Source organism: Silurus aristotelis (genome assembly GCF_946808225.1).
Source record: "Silurus aristotelis genome assembly, chromosome: 11".
NCBI classification, from domain to species: domain Eukaryota; kingdom Metazoa; phylum Chordata; class Actinopteri; order Siluriformes; family Siluridae; genus Silurus; species Silurus aristotelis.
This window is the reverse complement of record NC_139584.1, coordinates 12,761,601-12,776,490: the sequence shown is the minus strand read 5'-3', so window position 1 is coordinate 12,776,490 and position 14,890 is coordinate 12,761,601. Positions and strand designations below refer to the sequence as shown.

Here is a 14,890-nt window from a genome sequence, read left to right as displayed (position 1 = left end):
TGTGCAGTTCAAAATGATCGCTTTACATAAAGGACAACACATCATAGCTTTTAATAGGCTGGAGTTAGGTTTCATAGTGTGCAACTTCCGTGTAACAAGTTACTTCCCGTTTACACTTATGTCACAGCAGCTGCAAATAGATGTTTTCCCCCAAACAACCTCTAAGGATCATCTCCTCAAGGCAGAAAAACGCAGAATAGGAAAACAGATTTACAGCTTTACCGCTGATTATTATAAAGTGCAGGCATTACCTATTACTTCTAATAATGCTAAAAAAAAAAAAAAAAAAACATTCCCTTATACAAATCTAATATTAAAGTCATTTTGTAAAAGCCAGAGTGATAATTACCCACAGGCAATCACAGCTGTGCCTATACTCAGTATAACCACATGGCTGCATCTGTAATACTGCTGTTATACAGGTTTTATAAATAACAAATTAATATAGTGACACTGACAGACACAATATAGCAAAACGATTATCTTATTTTTGCTCCATGAATGGAAATTAACACCACTCTCACTGATAACCTGTTGGATTACAATGATTTAATCCAACAGGCAAATTCCAGAGTAAGAACAGGAGCTTTGAGGATTTGGACTGTGGTTAATGTCAACAGTCTGCTACACTGACTCAGGACTACAGTTTGCTTCTGATCACCATCACTGTACCCTAACCCTAACCCGCAACATCGTTTATCTGCTATAAATGGACGTTCGGTGCAACCCAGATGAGGACGGGTTCCTTCTTGAGTCTGGTTCCTCTCAAGGTTTCTTCCCTATGCCAGGGAGTTTTTTCTTGCCGCAGTCGCCACCGGCTTGTTTATCATGGATAAACTTACACTTAAAAATGAATAAGATGTTCTTTATATCCCCACATTATCTGTGTAAAGCTGCTTTGAGACAATGTTCATTGTTAAAAGCGCTATACAAATAAAAATGAATTGAATTTAGACATTCTTTTTAAAAGTAGAGCCAGTGAAAATAGCTTCATTTCCTCCTTTTCATCATCTGATGAAGTTTCATTCATAAAAATTCCACTGTTGCAAGACTTGAGATGTTGCACATTCTGAGTTTTTCCAGAACCATTACACAGAAGCAATTTTTCAATATTTTAGTTTGATAAAACATGGCTTTCATGATTAAAGACAGAATAGACATCAATGCATGGGTATTTGAACATGTTCACCCAAATAAGGACCTTGTACCTGCTACAAAAAATAAAAACATTTGCTTTTCTGTTTTCCCAATATCTTTTTCCCCCTCGTATTGGCCCATTTACATTTAGGGCATTTGGTAGACCCCTTTATGCAGAGATGCAATGATCCCATCTATACAACTAAGCTGCTGGGGGGGCTAAGGGCCTTGCTCAAGGGCCAGCGGTAATGTGCTGGGATTTGAACCTTCTGATCAGAAGTGTTACATATAACCACTGGATTTACTCTCCTCATTTGTCTGAATGACACACAAACAGTTCACACTTTCATATAGACCTAGAATAAGCATTAGAACATGTCCCTACTGTTTCTGTGCTGCCTGATTACATTTAATATAAACATGAAATCAATTAGCCAACTGTGAATTTGCCAATTAGAGCTTAGTCTTGTAATCGAAAAAAAAAAAGAAAAAAAAAAACCCCCACACGTAAGTCTACTTAGACTACCATACATTTTGGGTATTAATTGAACATCACAACAGAGTGAATGTATAGGATGAAATATGAGGTGATAATAATAAACAGGCCTTTCTAATGGTGTAGCTTAACAGACATAGGGAAAATTAAAAACACCACATTCCTGTGAAGTAATGTGAAGAAACCAGTGCACACATTAGTGAACTGAAATTTCTGCTTTCGGTCCACAGAATTAAACTAATTAAAAGACAGAACTCAACTTAACAGAATTAAGATCATTTATAGCCTTCAACAATGCAAAAAGTCAGAAAAAATAAAATAAAATGAAAATAAAAAAAAAATATATATATATATATATATATAAAAAATAAAATGATTACACAGAATATGCCATGTGCCACTGCATAATTTAATCAAAACTGCATTATCTGAAAAGACTTTAGTGTTTAATAAAAGTATATATACATTTGCCTGCCAACAAGGTCTTTTTTTTGTGTGTGTGTGTGTGTGTAAAAAGGAAAGACATACTGGTAGCGCAGGCATACTGGCTAACACAGCCACTACAAAAGAGGTTTCTCAGATTACAAATCCTGGTAATATCAAAATTTCAACGTTACAAAGTCTTCACATTACAAGCAATTATGTACACGGGTGAGAACCGCCGAATCAGAAATCCCGCAATGAATAGACTAATTTGCTAAAATCTTCGCCAACTACTCTACAAGTTTCAGTTAATACAGGATAAATTTGATCTGCCACTAAGGATTAAAAAAATAAAAATAATAATAAAATAATAAAAACACTACATTACATTACATTACAGATTCACCATCGTTACATTAAAAACTATGCCGAAAAGCAAAATTATAGAACTCCACACAGACTTGCTCAATGGTTTAACAGGAAGAAGTCACATTACATAAACTCGTGTCCCTATATTCACCTCACACTTTTCAAGAACAGCAAAATATGTTTACTAACCTTAAAAAAAAATAAATGTTTAAAATGTATGCTCTTCACTAGTGTTAATGGCAAAACTGAAGGGATGCGAGAGACACTGTATCGCCCTGTTGCTCTACAGTTGCATTAAGAAGTGCTCTTCATTTTTTTTTTGATGCCGTTTGCTGCTACGATACCCGTATTATCTGGGTCACTGTCTCTTCTGTTGCCTGATTCTGCTCCTGCTGCTCCTACAAAGAAGGAAGGAGGTTTGTGTGATCAGTTGAATACATTATTACATACAAACACGCTAAGACAAACCAGTATACGTGAACCCATAGCTGAGTGCGAAATGGTGAGCACATCCTAAATAATTACACGAGGTAATTAATAAATTCACTAATTAAACACTGAGCAATTTTTGGAAAGGGGAGTATAAATTTTTTATAGGTTGCTGTTAATGAGCGAAAAATGAATGAACAGGAGATGAGACAACAAAACGCAACGACACAAAGGAACAATGAGTTTTATGTGAAGCCAAAAGAAGTTGTTGAACATTTTACTGCTGTCATTTATTTAAAAAAGGATAAAATCACAGCACATGGCAACAAAAAAACAAAAAAAAAATGAGCATAAGCAAAGTGTACAAAGCAAAAACATATGAAGAGAATGCTCATAAAAATAAACGAAATAAAACAGAGGAATGCAGCAGTAATTGGTAAATCTGACTTTTTTTTTTTTTTTTTTTAAATAAAAGGTAACACGATTCCAGATGCTTTAATACAAAAACATCTCAAAGTATTTAAGCACCCATTTTGATATTCTAAATAACATATCTGATATTTAATGTCAGCGTATAATTTTATTGCTAATGCAAAATGCTCCTAATTGCTAAGTGTTTTCCTTTTTTTAAACAATATCCACATGAACACTGTATTTAAAAGCACAGATGTAAAGAATGATTGGAAGAGGACTGCATGCCCTTGGCTGCTACAAAGCTGGCTAGAACCTTATTTCACCAGTATGTACAATAAGTTCTCCCGGCTTTAGATTTCATTTAAAATGTCTGGTTTTAAACTGCTGATGAAGCAACAAAACACACATGCACAAAAGCACCGGTGAAAAACACTTAGGAAAAGCGATGTTTCAGCTAATCAAAAGAGATGGAGGTGGACACAGTGTTGTCCGATGAGTGCATAAACAAGGCGAGAGGAGCGCTCGGCAGCCAATGAGAGCAGAGAACAGCAGCTAAGCAAGAGACATGTTGTGCTCAGGTAGCCAGTGTGAGCTTGCTCTGTGGAAATCTTCCTGTTTGACTCCGGCCTGTTCCTGTCGCCTCACCTGCATTAGAGCCATTTCTTCTTTTTCCTTGGGAGAAAAGAAGCGGCCTCCATCGCCCCGCTTTCTCTGCATGGCGTGCCTGTGTCGTGACTCGTGAAGGTATTTCTGCAAGAAGAAGAGAAAGAAGTAGGTCGTCGTGCAGGCTTGGGTTTTTCATTTGGAGCAAAGTGTTTAAGCATTACAAAACAATTATTACAGCTAGACAGTGTAGTAACAAACCTTGTGTACACATTATATTACGATTATTAGCCACTTACTCTCCTCTCTTTGGGAATTTTGCCCTCAGCCTCCAGTTTAGCACGAGCTTGTCTTCTTTTCAGGATGCGGTGGTACTGTTTGGCATTGACATAAAGTGGCTCCTCCTCCAGCATCTCAGCACCAGGCAGAGGGATCCTTTGGATGGTGGGTACTGTGCCTCCTCCACCTGGCATCATCTGACACACAAGCCCAAACAAGCCACAAACATGTTTACCAGGAAAAAGGATTCCCCCCCCAGAATTTTGGCAAGGACGGGTGAGGGAGCACAACCTTATGGCAACGACGCCCACTGATCAGCTGTGTGCATAATCTGTTAGAAGAAGCTCAGCATGCTTTCATGCTCATTTCACATTTACATCATTTGAATGGTTACTCTCAAGTTTCAGCACACAGTGAGGATTCGGTGATGGGCTTACTTTCAGCCATCACGGTATGCTGATTAACCAGTAAAATTCCTCTTAAAATAAAAGAATTAAAGAAAGCAGTGTTGGGAGCAATAAATACATGTGTTTCAGGACTTACCATGACCATTCCTCCTGCGCTAACCACATTGCCAGACACTGGCAGTGTGACTGTAACTGTGCCTTGGCCACTGTTGGTGGTTGAAGTGTTGGCGCCCCCTGCTGCCTGAACGATCTGTGTGCCAGACAGTGTGCCTGCAGGGATTGTGATCATTCCTGAGGTAATGAAGGTAAACATCAACGTTAGCATTCAACGTAATTATTCCTTATTTAATTTTAATAAACATGAAAACCAAACTAAATAAAGGAGTAATAGGTCATTAGTACTACAGACGTTCCATACTTTTCGGACATTCACTTTACGAACGTTGGCGGATACGAAAAAAAAAAACCTGTCCTCAAAGTGAAATTGGATCGAATCGAACAACAAAAAAAAAACTCTAAACAGAGGAGAGCCGCTAGAACTAGCTAGTCATCAACTGTAACGAGTCGACATGATGTGCACTGGACTAGAACAGGTCCATTTTTGAAAGTGAATTGTGTTTTTGTTTTTTTTATCATTAATACTAAATTTTGTACACTTTTTTTTTATTACTTTTTGTATATTTTATTGTTTAATCTATAGTATTCATAGCATATTCGTACATCATTAGGAGATATGTGTAGTCAATAACGAACACAGTAACAACTTGCAAACAAATCCCTGGTACGAACGGTCGTTCAGGACGTTACTCGTTCGTAAGGTGGGGAGCGTGTGTACTCTGTTAGGGTCACACATATTACTACTCATATATATAAGATGACCTCATGCTTTATAGTATGCTTGTTATTTTTCTTAAACCCTCCACCAAAATTTGCCGTTTGTGATCATTCTTCAAAACAATCAAATCAAAAGTGAGCAGCAAAGATTCATCACAGACTTTACCACACAAGTATTCTCACTAGAGGATAACAATCCTTTAAACGGCGACTGACGAAACGCAAATATAAAGAAACAGAGCATGAACAAAAGAGATGTGAGGAATATCAGGAATAAAAACTGTTCAAATTAATCTTTAGCCCATCTGACAGTCTAATTTCATATGCTAGGCCTAATGGGACTGGCAAGCAGACTAATAATAAAATTAAGCGCAAACTGCCACAGGCTCATCAACATTCAAGGGCTCACTTAATTTGTAACTAATTTACACAGATTGTTTAACAGGCATTAAATGAAATTCAAGTAGCTCCAGCACTTACAACACAGAGAAAAAACACACAGACACACACAGAGAGAGAGAGAGAGAGAGAGAGAGAGAGAGAGAAAGAGAGAAAGAGAGAAAGAGAACATACCCTGTTGGAGCACAGTGCCATCTGCATTCACAGGCTGGTACACAATTGTCTGGCCTTCAGCAGTCTGAGCGACTTGCTGGCCCTGAACTGTAATCTGCTGTAATGTCACAGATATGAAACACACATTTTAATTCACAAGACTATTACCACTTAGTTTCTAACAAAAACAGGTCTGAAAGTTAAGAATGTAAAACACAAAGAGTGAATGTCTGACCTGATTCTGTCCTGCTGTAATAGCAGTCTGGGGCTGCTGGATGATGATCTGCTGGGTCTGGCCCTGCTGCCCCTGCAGCTGCAGCGTCTGCCCTCCCTGCAGCTGGATCTGGCCTGGCTGCACTAACTGGATCTGTGCAGCAATAAGAACAAAGCAGGGGATACTTTAACAATTGTCTTATGACTTTTTAAACGCCGTTGTGCTGGAAGAATTCTGCAAACATACAAACGAAATAATCTTATTGTGAATAATCTTGATATGATCTTACCTGTTGCAATCCCTGTGCTCCAGACACAGGCACCTGCATAATGGTCTGGCCCTGGCCTCCAGACATGGCCTGTACCATGATTGGCTGCCCTGAGGAGGTGATCAGTTGACCTCCACTCACCTGCACCATAAGTGGTTGGCCTTGGACCTATACACAGGCACAAGCAGCACAGTAAGTTTTGTGCTGTACTATAGATGAAGAGAATTTTTCCATGCATACGACCAAGACATATATAGGCTTTGCATTGCAAGGACAATGACGCATCATAGAGGTTCACAACTCTGGTTCTGGAGTGTCTGGCATTTTTGTTTTATTGTTTAGTTTAATTAAACAGGATAGATAGATAGATAGATAGATAGATAGATAGATAGATAGATAGATAGATAGATAGATAGATAGATAGATAGATAGATAGATAGATAGATAGATAGATAGATAGATAGATAGATAGATAGATAGATAGATAGATAGATAGATAGATAGATAGATAGATAGATAGATAGATAGATAGATAGATAGATAGATAGATAGATAGATAGATAGATAGATAGATAGATAGATAGATAGATAGATAGATAGATAGATAGATAGATAGATAGATAGATAGATAGATAGATAGATAGATAGCAAAAATAAACAGAACTCCAGGACCAGTGCTGGGAAGCATTCGTTGTTTTTTTTTTTTTTGGGGGGGGGGGGGGGTTTCTCCCTCCTCAACTAAGTAAATGCAAACATGATGCATCGGCTTAAAGCAGAAGAACAAATGGGTGGGTAATGAAGGACTGCACTGTTAGGACAAACATGGTCAATATTAGAACATGCTTAAGATGACGCATTCAACACAAGTTTGCAGTAAAAGATAGATATAACATTCTACTCTAATACAGCATTCTGACAAATACTAGGATCTTTATTATAACTTATTTGAAGTGAAAGCATCATGCAATGTGCTGCAAACATATAAAGGCTTCCTTTAAAAGAGTGAAAGGAGGAGGCTTCTTTTTGTCCGCCGCAGAAAAGCCACATGATGCCCAAAAAAACATGATTTTCCTCCCAACGGATCAAGGCTGAGTTTCCAGAGAACGCCGTTTTTGAAGTGAAGAATAGATTGTAATTAGCCACAAATTACCAAACTGGTGTATGGTTTAATGTTATATTACATCTGCAGAACAAGTCAGCTCAACTATCAACAGTCATTCTTTCCATAAACTCGTTTTTTTTCCTTCTAATTAAATTAGTAACTTTTCAATCAGCTCGTTACAATTTAAACAAGCACAAGAAAAGAAATAAAGAAGTCTGATTGGAGTTTTGGTGCTTTATAACAATGTTAAACATCCACTTTTGCCTATTTCCTGTACCCGGTCAACTGTTTTTTACAGAAACAAAGACGTTGCGTGTACATTAATGCAATTATTCTGTGATCACAGCCAGCATTTTTACCAGAGCAGTCCTTATAGAAAACTCAATCAACCACTTTTCTCAACATCAATGAATAGCCTTATAGCCTTTATTTATTTGTCACATATACATTAGAGCACAGTGAAATTTGTTCTTCGCGTATCCCAGCTTGCTTAGAAACTGGGGGCAGAGTGCAGGGTCGGCCATGAAACGGCGCCCCTGGAGCACAGAGGGTTAAGGGCCTTGTTTAAGGGCCTTGTTTAAGGGCCCGAGAGTGGCAGCTTGGCGATACCGGAGCTTGTTCCCCTGACCCTTCTGATCAGTAACTCAGCACCTTAACCACTGAGCTACCACTCCCCCAATGCTGTCATATAACACAAAATAAACACTAATCAAAGTTATGAACAGTGTTGAGGCATGCTGGTCAGCACACAGCGACACGGACACAAGCTGCATGCAACATGGTGAAGCGAACGAGCTCGGATTTCTTACAACTACCTGGAGTGTCTGCACTTGCTGACCGGCTGCTGTAGCGACGGGCGCGTCGGTCTGCAGCTGTACAGCTGTGACTGTGCCCTGTGTCTGTAAATAAACCCAGATTACTCTGGATTCACTTCTTGCACCTGGTTCATCAGGACTACAAACTAGATTTGCTCTGGTTAAGAGGTATGCTAGTGGATTAATGTCTTGGGTACAAACACATATTTGCTATGCAAAATCCCTGAGCAGTTCATTAGGAACATTATTAATAGTAATACTTGGCTTAATTCTGCATAGACATTGGAGACGTTCCTATGAGATTCCGGTCCGTGTTGAGATGATTGTATTATAGTGCAATTTTCCCTCCTACCCCTACCAAACGAATTAACTACCAAACACTAAACTTATGTTTATGAAATCAGTGGTGCAATATCATGCTGAAGGCTAAAAAACAAACAAAAAAAAGAACTGTGGCTATGAAGAGATGCACATGGCCAACCACAATTCTCAAATTCAAGTGATGATTGATTGTTATTAATATTCCCCTTATCGTTAGACTGCCTCCACCAGTCTGAACTGTTGACACAAGGCCAGACTGATTCATGTCGTTAAAGCCAAATTCTGACCCTGCTATCTGTGAGCCTCAGCAGAACTCAGAAATGAATCAGATCAGGCTACATTCTTTAATTTGAACACAGTTGGTGATCCAGCACCAACAGCAGCCTCAGCTTTCTGTTCTTGGCTGACAAAAGTGGAACCCAACATGGTCTTCCTCTGTCAGCAATCTTAAACATGTAAAAATGTTCCTTATAAAGTGCTCACTGAGGGTATGTTGAACTAAAGCACCCGTGATCATGATCTGGAGATGCACCAGGGTGGATATGAACCTGCCAACCCTGGAAGAGGAATAATGAAAACCTTCTCCAGTGCAAAAAACCAATACAACTAATATAAAGTGTCAGATTTGGAACGTAAATTATTTTAGTGGGATAACATTCTTTGCTCTGATGATAAATTGTGGGGAAAGTTGGCAGGTACAGACCAACCTCAAGTGTTGTTTTTGTGAAAACTTGATTTGACAGTTAACTCAAATCCACTGACGTTTGACTCTGCTGATTTTTTCATGAGGCGAAACAATCAAAATCTCAATGCCAATGTTAAGTTGATCGGATAGGAGTACATTTTTGGTTTGTCAGTTTGTCCTACTACTTCTTTTCTACATGGACATTAACATCTCAGGTGGACCTTCTGCTTACCTGCTGCTGGATCTGTCCATTTGCTGCTGCCTGTACCACGATCTGCTCGCCGCTGCTCGTGGAGGTGTACTGCTCCATGTTCTTCACCGATCTGCAGCAGAAGACACTTATTTAATGCACTCATTATGCTGGGATGTATGCAGACTTTTTATTATGAACACAGTGAATAAGGATCAACTGTCCAGATCTCAGTCAGGTTTCAGCTGAGGGCGTGTGTTCGTGTATGAGGCCGTAAAGGGGTCGTATAAGGTCTCGAGGTAGTAAAAGCTATGACTCTATTTACCTCATGGAGCTCGTTATAGACTTTATCGATTGAATTTTGCTGATTATTTGTGAAAGCAGTAGAAAGAAAGAAAACGTTATAGAAGTCTATTTGTACAAGCGACACTACAAATCCTACTGTATGTGACAGACAGACAGACAGATACTTTATTGCTTCCGATGGAGTAATTGCAGTAAAGAATTTAAAGGCACTGTTCAGTACTAACTGGTTTTCTCTTTGCTAGTTAGGTACACAGAAACTACACTACATACAGAAGCTAACTCCTTTGTCCCGAGTTAGAAGCTCTAACATCAGCGGCCTCCTTTTCCCACACAGCCGCTCACCGCCGGGGCGCTTCGCTTCGCTTCGTCCCCACGTTCGCGATTTGATTTCTGTATTTATGTCGAGTTAGTCATTTGGTTGGTCATTGACAAACCAATCGGTGTTGTGAAGCACCATTCGCCTCGAGCCGCGCACTCTTTACCGTTTCTCAGCTTGTCCGGTTCCCTTCTGATTGGCTCCAGCGCCGAGCTCAGAAATCCAATCACCTCCGCTCGCGCACACAAAATGGCGCACACGCGTTGGTCATGCAGAAGGAACCTGAAACGCTTTCCAAACAAATCCCGCCTTCTAAATCAGGATTGGCTGTTCTCCTATTAGAGATGTCTTGAGCCAATCGTAGTACAGAAATCCTTCTACTGTAAGCCAATCAGAGCTCATATAAATACGGGGGAGGGGGAATTACTCGGAAAGGTGGAGAGAGTGCTTGTGTAACGGAGCGGAAATGAAACTGCGAGGGCGGAGCCAAACTCGGTACCCCACGCCGCCATTTTGGAAAGGGGACGTTTCTAGATAAATCGTCGACTTGGCGCGTTTGTGGACTGCGGAGCTGTAATCTAATGCTTTAGTTATCGTTTCTGGTTTGTTTATGACAGTGTAACTGATAGAACACAGTAGTAAGATTTTTTGGTGATTGTCATATTTAGTTATGAAAATCTGTCAAGAAACCACGTGTTTTATTTTGTGAATGTGATTTTCATTATAAGTTGCAGCCTTGCTACTGCTGCTGTCTTTTTTGTGAATGAAAAATTCTATCATGTAACCTTTTGTGCATTATTATTGCATTATTAATGCATTATTATTATTATTATTATATGTTTTATTATTCTATATAATGTATGATTAATTATTATTAATGTTTTCGTCTAAAAATACATTGAGTACGAGTCTCACTGCTCCTGTCAGAAATATTTACTATATACTGGCATGTATTACATATTTAATAAAGCCTATTTTGTATGAAAAACACACCCTATAACAAATTATAGGAAATATTCCCCTTATAATCTCTTTGATTTGCCCCTTCCAACATGGCGGATGCGCTGTTCCGGAAGTAGTTCAGGTGGATCTCACATGGGGACGCGTTGATGGGAGTTTTATTTCATGTGCGTTTGTTTTTCTGACCAAAAAAAGTAATTCGGCGAATCAGTAGGCATTTTGGTAAGCTGGTGTTTTGTGTGTCGTTTCTTTAAACTAATACACATTTGACACATGAAACGTGTTTCTTGCATATTTAATACAATTCTAATTAAAGTGCAGGTCCCTTCATGGGTTCTTTGGTCTGTACGCTGGGATGCGTTGATGTCATCACTACAGAGACGCGTTATTCTGATTGTTGCAGGTCTCCATCCTCTGTGGCAGGCTCTGCTTGTGTATCAGCATGTTCAGTCCGCTCAGGCTGGCCGGCTCGGTGGCGGTCAAGCTGGCTTCCTTTCCTCTATCAACTTGTCGCCGTGCCAGGAGCTGGATGGGATCTGCTCCTCACAGTCATTCCCTCCCAGGAAACAGGAGGACAGAGCAGCATGATATTTCAGAGGACGACCTTGACAGGGATGAAGTGGAATCCAAACTGGAGGCTCTTGTGAAGTGAGCACTTGGGATGGGAACACACTTATGTACAAGGGCAGTTGGTATCAATCAGATAACAGGGATATGCACAGATCATTAGGACATCAGTACAAGATTGTAGAATTGCTATTGATTAAAAAAAAAAAATGCCTACAGCAGATTTAGTATAAAGAGGCAATGCTTTGGTTGATGTAAAGTCAAGAAGCTTTTATTATTATTTTAACCATATGAGGTAGTACACAGTGAGACGAGACAACTTTACTCCAACTTAACGTGCTACATATACAACCTACATACTACATACAGAACACAGAGCTAAGGATTAAAGTAAGTTGTTCCAGCAACATAAAGTGCAACCTGGTGCAAACAGACAATACAAAACAGAACAGTGCAAGAAAATAGCACCGATCAGTATACATTCTGTATGTTATACAGTACAATGTGCAGAAATGAGAACTAAACAAGTGGGGAACTTGTAAACATATTTATATTTATATCCAGATTGAACTGAAGTTTTATGTTACTGATCTGTGACAGTCATGTCAAGTGATCACACGGAGTAGAGGTGTGCATGTGTGGTCAGAGCAGATTTACAGAAATAAATAGGTTCTCAAATGTCTTTTGTTTTGCTTTTGTCCCAGTCCCACATGTACACATGTCACATGTACATCACAGCAAAATTCTTTCTCTGCATATCCCAGCATGGTTAGGTAGTGGCAAAGGTGTTAAGGTCCTTGTTTATGTGCCCAAGAATGGCAGCTTGTTGAAACTAGGGGTTTTATAGTATAAATATAACTTACTATGTTATAACCTTAACCACTGAGCTACCACTTAAGGCTCTGTGTTTGTGATCATGTGTTGGTTTGATACACGGAGCTGCAACTTTTGGGTTTTTGATTGAGGCCCTGAACTCCCTCAGCTTCATATCATAGGTGATCCCAGCTTCCCAAACAGCTGAGGTATGTGACAAAAAGGATTTGTGCTGTATGTATATGTGGCGGATAAAGGTTGTGGCGGTTTTTGCTCCCTGAAGTTACCACATGCACAGACACACTCTGGCCTAATCTTGCCTAGTCCTGCAGTTATGATAGTGCAAGTACTCTATACACATTGCGCATGAGCTTTATACTTGATCACCAAATGCCACCTGCTAAAATTAGAATCCGCCTGATTCGTGATTCCCAAGTGATCCTACTCCTGACAGAGACAACTCGAGACACTTTCAAGATTTCCTGTGCATTTGGGTTGAAAATGTTCAGCTCAGGTGGTGGGCAAATTCAGCAACTTTAGTGATTGAGAAGGTCAAACGAACGATGTGAAATATGTATGAAAATTCAATGAGGCCATGGAGAGTTATTCAGGCCCATATAAAAGGATTATTTTCTCAGAATGAAAGTGGTCAGTTATTACACAGTGCTTAAAAGTCATTGAATACTATGTATATGTGTGTGAGAGAGAGAAAGAACGATTATGCCCCTTTCTCATACCGATACTGTTCTGCTGTCTGCTTACTGTGCAGGAAGGAGAGGAAAAAGGAGAAATCTGCCAAATTTCACAAGATCAGGCGGAAGTTGAGCAGCCCCGGAGCCCCGGAACGAAGATTAAGTTGGGATGCCATTCAGCAAATCAGGTACTGAAGAAGTCAAATGACATACAGTTTATTATACCTCAATCAATCTTGTCTGTGTTGTTATCAATCATTAAGTGTGTTGCTCATTCTTGTGAGGAAATAGTTATTTAGAACAGAGAAATGATGAATGTGGATTGTGTGTGTGGCTGTTGGCACTTGAAAAGACAAGAACAAAACACCATACACACTTTTAATGTCAATTTCCATTGCTGTGCCAGAACAATCGCCATTACCACCTGACCCTACTGGAGTTATCATTTTTATTCCTGTGAATGTGATGAATGTGTTTTACGCTTGGCCTTTTTTCTTCTCATGGTAGGCTGAATCAAGTCACTATAAAACTGAATGTCCCAGTTTGGTCGTCTCTGTTCTAGAAAATTAAAAGTATGTTGTGTCAGTGTTTATAAATAAATAAAGCATCATCTGTTTCTCGAAATTTGTGAACGTATGAAAGTTTGCACGAAAGTAATATTTTTTCTCAGTACCTGCTGCTATAGGTCATTAATTAACTTTGGGTTATTAATATATTCATGTCCCTGGTCCACGAAAAGTTTTCCAACAAGCCAATTTCAACGAATAAGTTTATTTAACAGCCTGCTTTGAGTGTCAAAACACCACTTTAATGATATTTACATTGAATCCTTTTATACAGTGATGGAAGCTGTTTATGTATTTGTTTGTACAAATCCAGCAGATGACGTTTCTTTCTTATGAGAGATTTCACTGTCCGTTTTCTTCTAAGTACTGAAAATGAACAAACTGACTAGAAGTTCTGGTCCATTTTTTTTAGGTACCTAAAGCAGGAGTCACCACATGAATGGACGGTGCCAAAATTAGCGGAGGGCTTTTCTGTTAGCACTGATGTCATTTACAGGATCCTGCGCAGCAAGTTCGTTCCCCCTCCAGAGAGGAGGCTTAAACAGGACGATAACGTGTTAACCACAATCACACAGCTTTCTCTTGAAGACGGTAAAACGAAGCAGTCACCAAAGGGCCAACTTCCTTTACCCATCAGCACTGTTCCGGCCTTAATTTCCTCCGAGACCATGAGCACAGTCATTGCCCTGACAAGTGGAGCTCTGACACCTGTAACAGGACTGGGCCCAACTGCTGCTAACCTTCCATCAGCTTCAATAAGGACAGCTTCGATATCAACAGTGGTTCAGGAGGCATTACAGGAACAGCCTGCTGTAAACCAAGAGCCTACAGCTATTAAAGAGAGAGATGTAGAAACGGAAGAGGAATGGGATGGAGAGGTTTTCACAGATGAAGAACTGGAAGAACTTATCCATACTCTACAGGAAAATCCCAGCGCAGTAGAACGGAAAGGCCGGGAGTTTTATGACAGCGATGGCAACTTCTTGTACAGGATTTAAATCAATTGTTGATTGTTTGTATATTGAATGTCGTGTTTGGGCTTGTTCATGTTTGTAACAATTAAATATTGGTCACAGGTGTATTTAAAATGCAAATTTCATATCAAAGCAAACATAATTCTGGTATCTGAGGA

General features: G+C 39.4%; 2 protein-coding genes and 1 long non-coding RNA gene across 14 annotated transcripts; 1 reads left to right on the top strand and 2 right to left on the bottom strand.

Moving 5' to 3' along the window:
• Positions 1-1,645: 1,645 nt before the first annotated feature.
• On the bottom strand, positions 1,646-10,457 carry nfyal (nuclear transcription factor Y, alpha, like). Of its 7 annotated transcripts, XM_083555537.1 has the most exons (10): positions 10,327-10,457; positions 9,581-9,671; positions 8,340-8,426; positions 6,447-6,593; positions 6,179-6,310; positions 5,965-6,061; positions 4,694-4,848; positions 4,171-4,347; positions 3,914-4,018; positions 1,646-2,823 (listed from the first exon to the last, which is right to left on the bottom strand). In XM_083555537.1, the coding sequence occupies exons 2-10, from the start codon at positions 9,656-9,658 to the stop codon at positions 2,761-2,763; spliced, it is 1,041 nt and encodes a 346-aa protein (XP_083411663.1). In that variant the 5' UTR covers positions 9,659-9,671; positions 10,327-10,457; the 3' UTR covers positions 1,646-2,760. The 7 variants fall into 7 exon arrangements, with proteins under 7 accessions (XP_083411663.1, XP_083411666.1, XP_083411667.1 ...); XM_083555540.1 differs by lacking the exon at positions 8,340-8,426; XM_083555541.1 differs by lacking the exon at positions 8,340-8,426 and having other exon boundaries at positions 10,115-10,354.
• A 158-nt stretch (positions 10,458-10,615) lies between these two features.
• Positions 10,616-14,846, top strand: ngrn (neugrin, neurite outgrowth associated). 6 transcript variants are annotated; one of them, XM_083553743.1, is made up of 5 exons: positions 10,616-10,733; positions 11,237-11,342; positions 11,524-11,768; positions 13,270-13,380; positions 14,171-14,846. In XM_083553743.1, the coding sequence occupies exons 3-5, from the start codon at positions 11,563-11,565 to the stop codon at positions 14,754-14,756; spliced, it is 903 nt and encodes a 300-aa protein (XP_083409869.1). In that variant the 5' UTR covers positions 10,616-10,733; positions 11,237-11,342; positions 11,524-11,562; the 3' UTR covers positions 14,757-14,846. The 6 variants fall into 6 exon arrangements, with proteins under 6 accessions (XP_083409869.1, XP_083409868.1, XP_083409872.1 ...); XM_083553742.1 differs by having other exon boundaries at positions 10,620-10,733; positions 11,240-11,342; XM_083553744.1 differs by having other exon boundaries at positions 10,638-10,762; positions 11,240-11,342.
• On the bottom strand, positions 12,407-14,162 carry LOC310732965. Its single transcript, XR_014535595.1, has 2 exons — positions 13,941-14,162; positions 12,407-12,483 (listed from the first exon to the last, which is right to left on the bottom strand). It is a non-coding gene; the product is annotated as an uncharacterized lncRNA (long non-coding RNA).
• Positions 14,847-14,890: the final 44 nt, after the last annotated feature.

What these genes read in the sequence shown, in the direction of transcription:
- ngrn (XM_083553743.1), top strand. Translation starts at nt 11,563, where the DNA reads ATGTTCAGTCCGCTCAGGCTGGCCGGCTCGGTGGCGGTCAAGCTGGCT. An exon ending in AAACTGGAGGCTCTTGTGAA is followed by an intron (nt 11,769 to 13,269) that starts GTGAGCACTTGG and finishes CTTACTGTGCAG; the next exon opens with GAAGGAGAGGAAAAAGGAGA. An exon ending in GATGCCATTCAGCAAATCAG is followed by an intron (nt 13,381 to 14,170) that starts GTACTGAAGAAG and finishes CATTTTTTTTAG; the next exon opens with GTACCTAAAGCAGGAGTCAC.
- nfyal (XM_083555535.1), bottom strand. Translation starts at nt 9,658, where the DNA reads ATGGAGCAGTACACCTCCACGAGCAGCGGCGAGCAGATCGTGGTACAG. An exon ending in GAGCACAGGGATTGCAACAG is followed by an intron (nt 6,311 to 6,446) that starts GTAAGATCATAT and finishes ATTGCTGCACAG; the next exon opens with ATCCAGTTAGTGCAGCCAGG. An exon ending in TGGCACTGTGCTCCAACAGG is followed by an intron (nt 4,849 to 5,964) that starts GTATGTTCTCTT and finishes TCATTACCTCAG; the next exon opens with GAATGATCACAATCCCTGCA.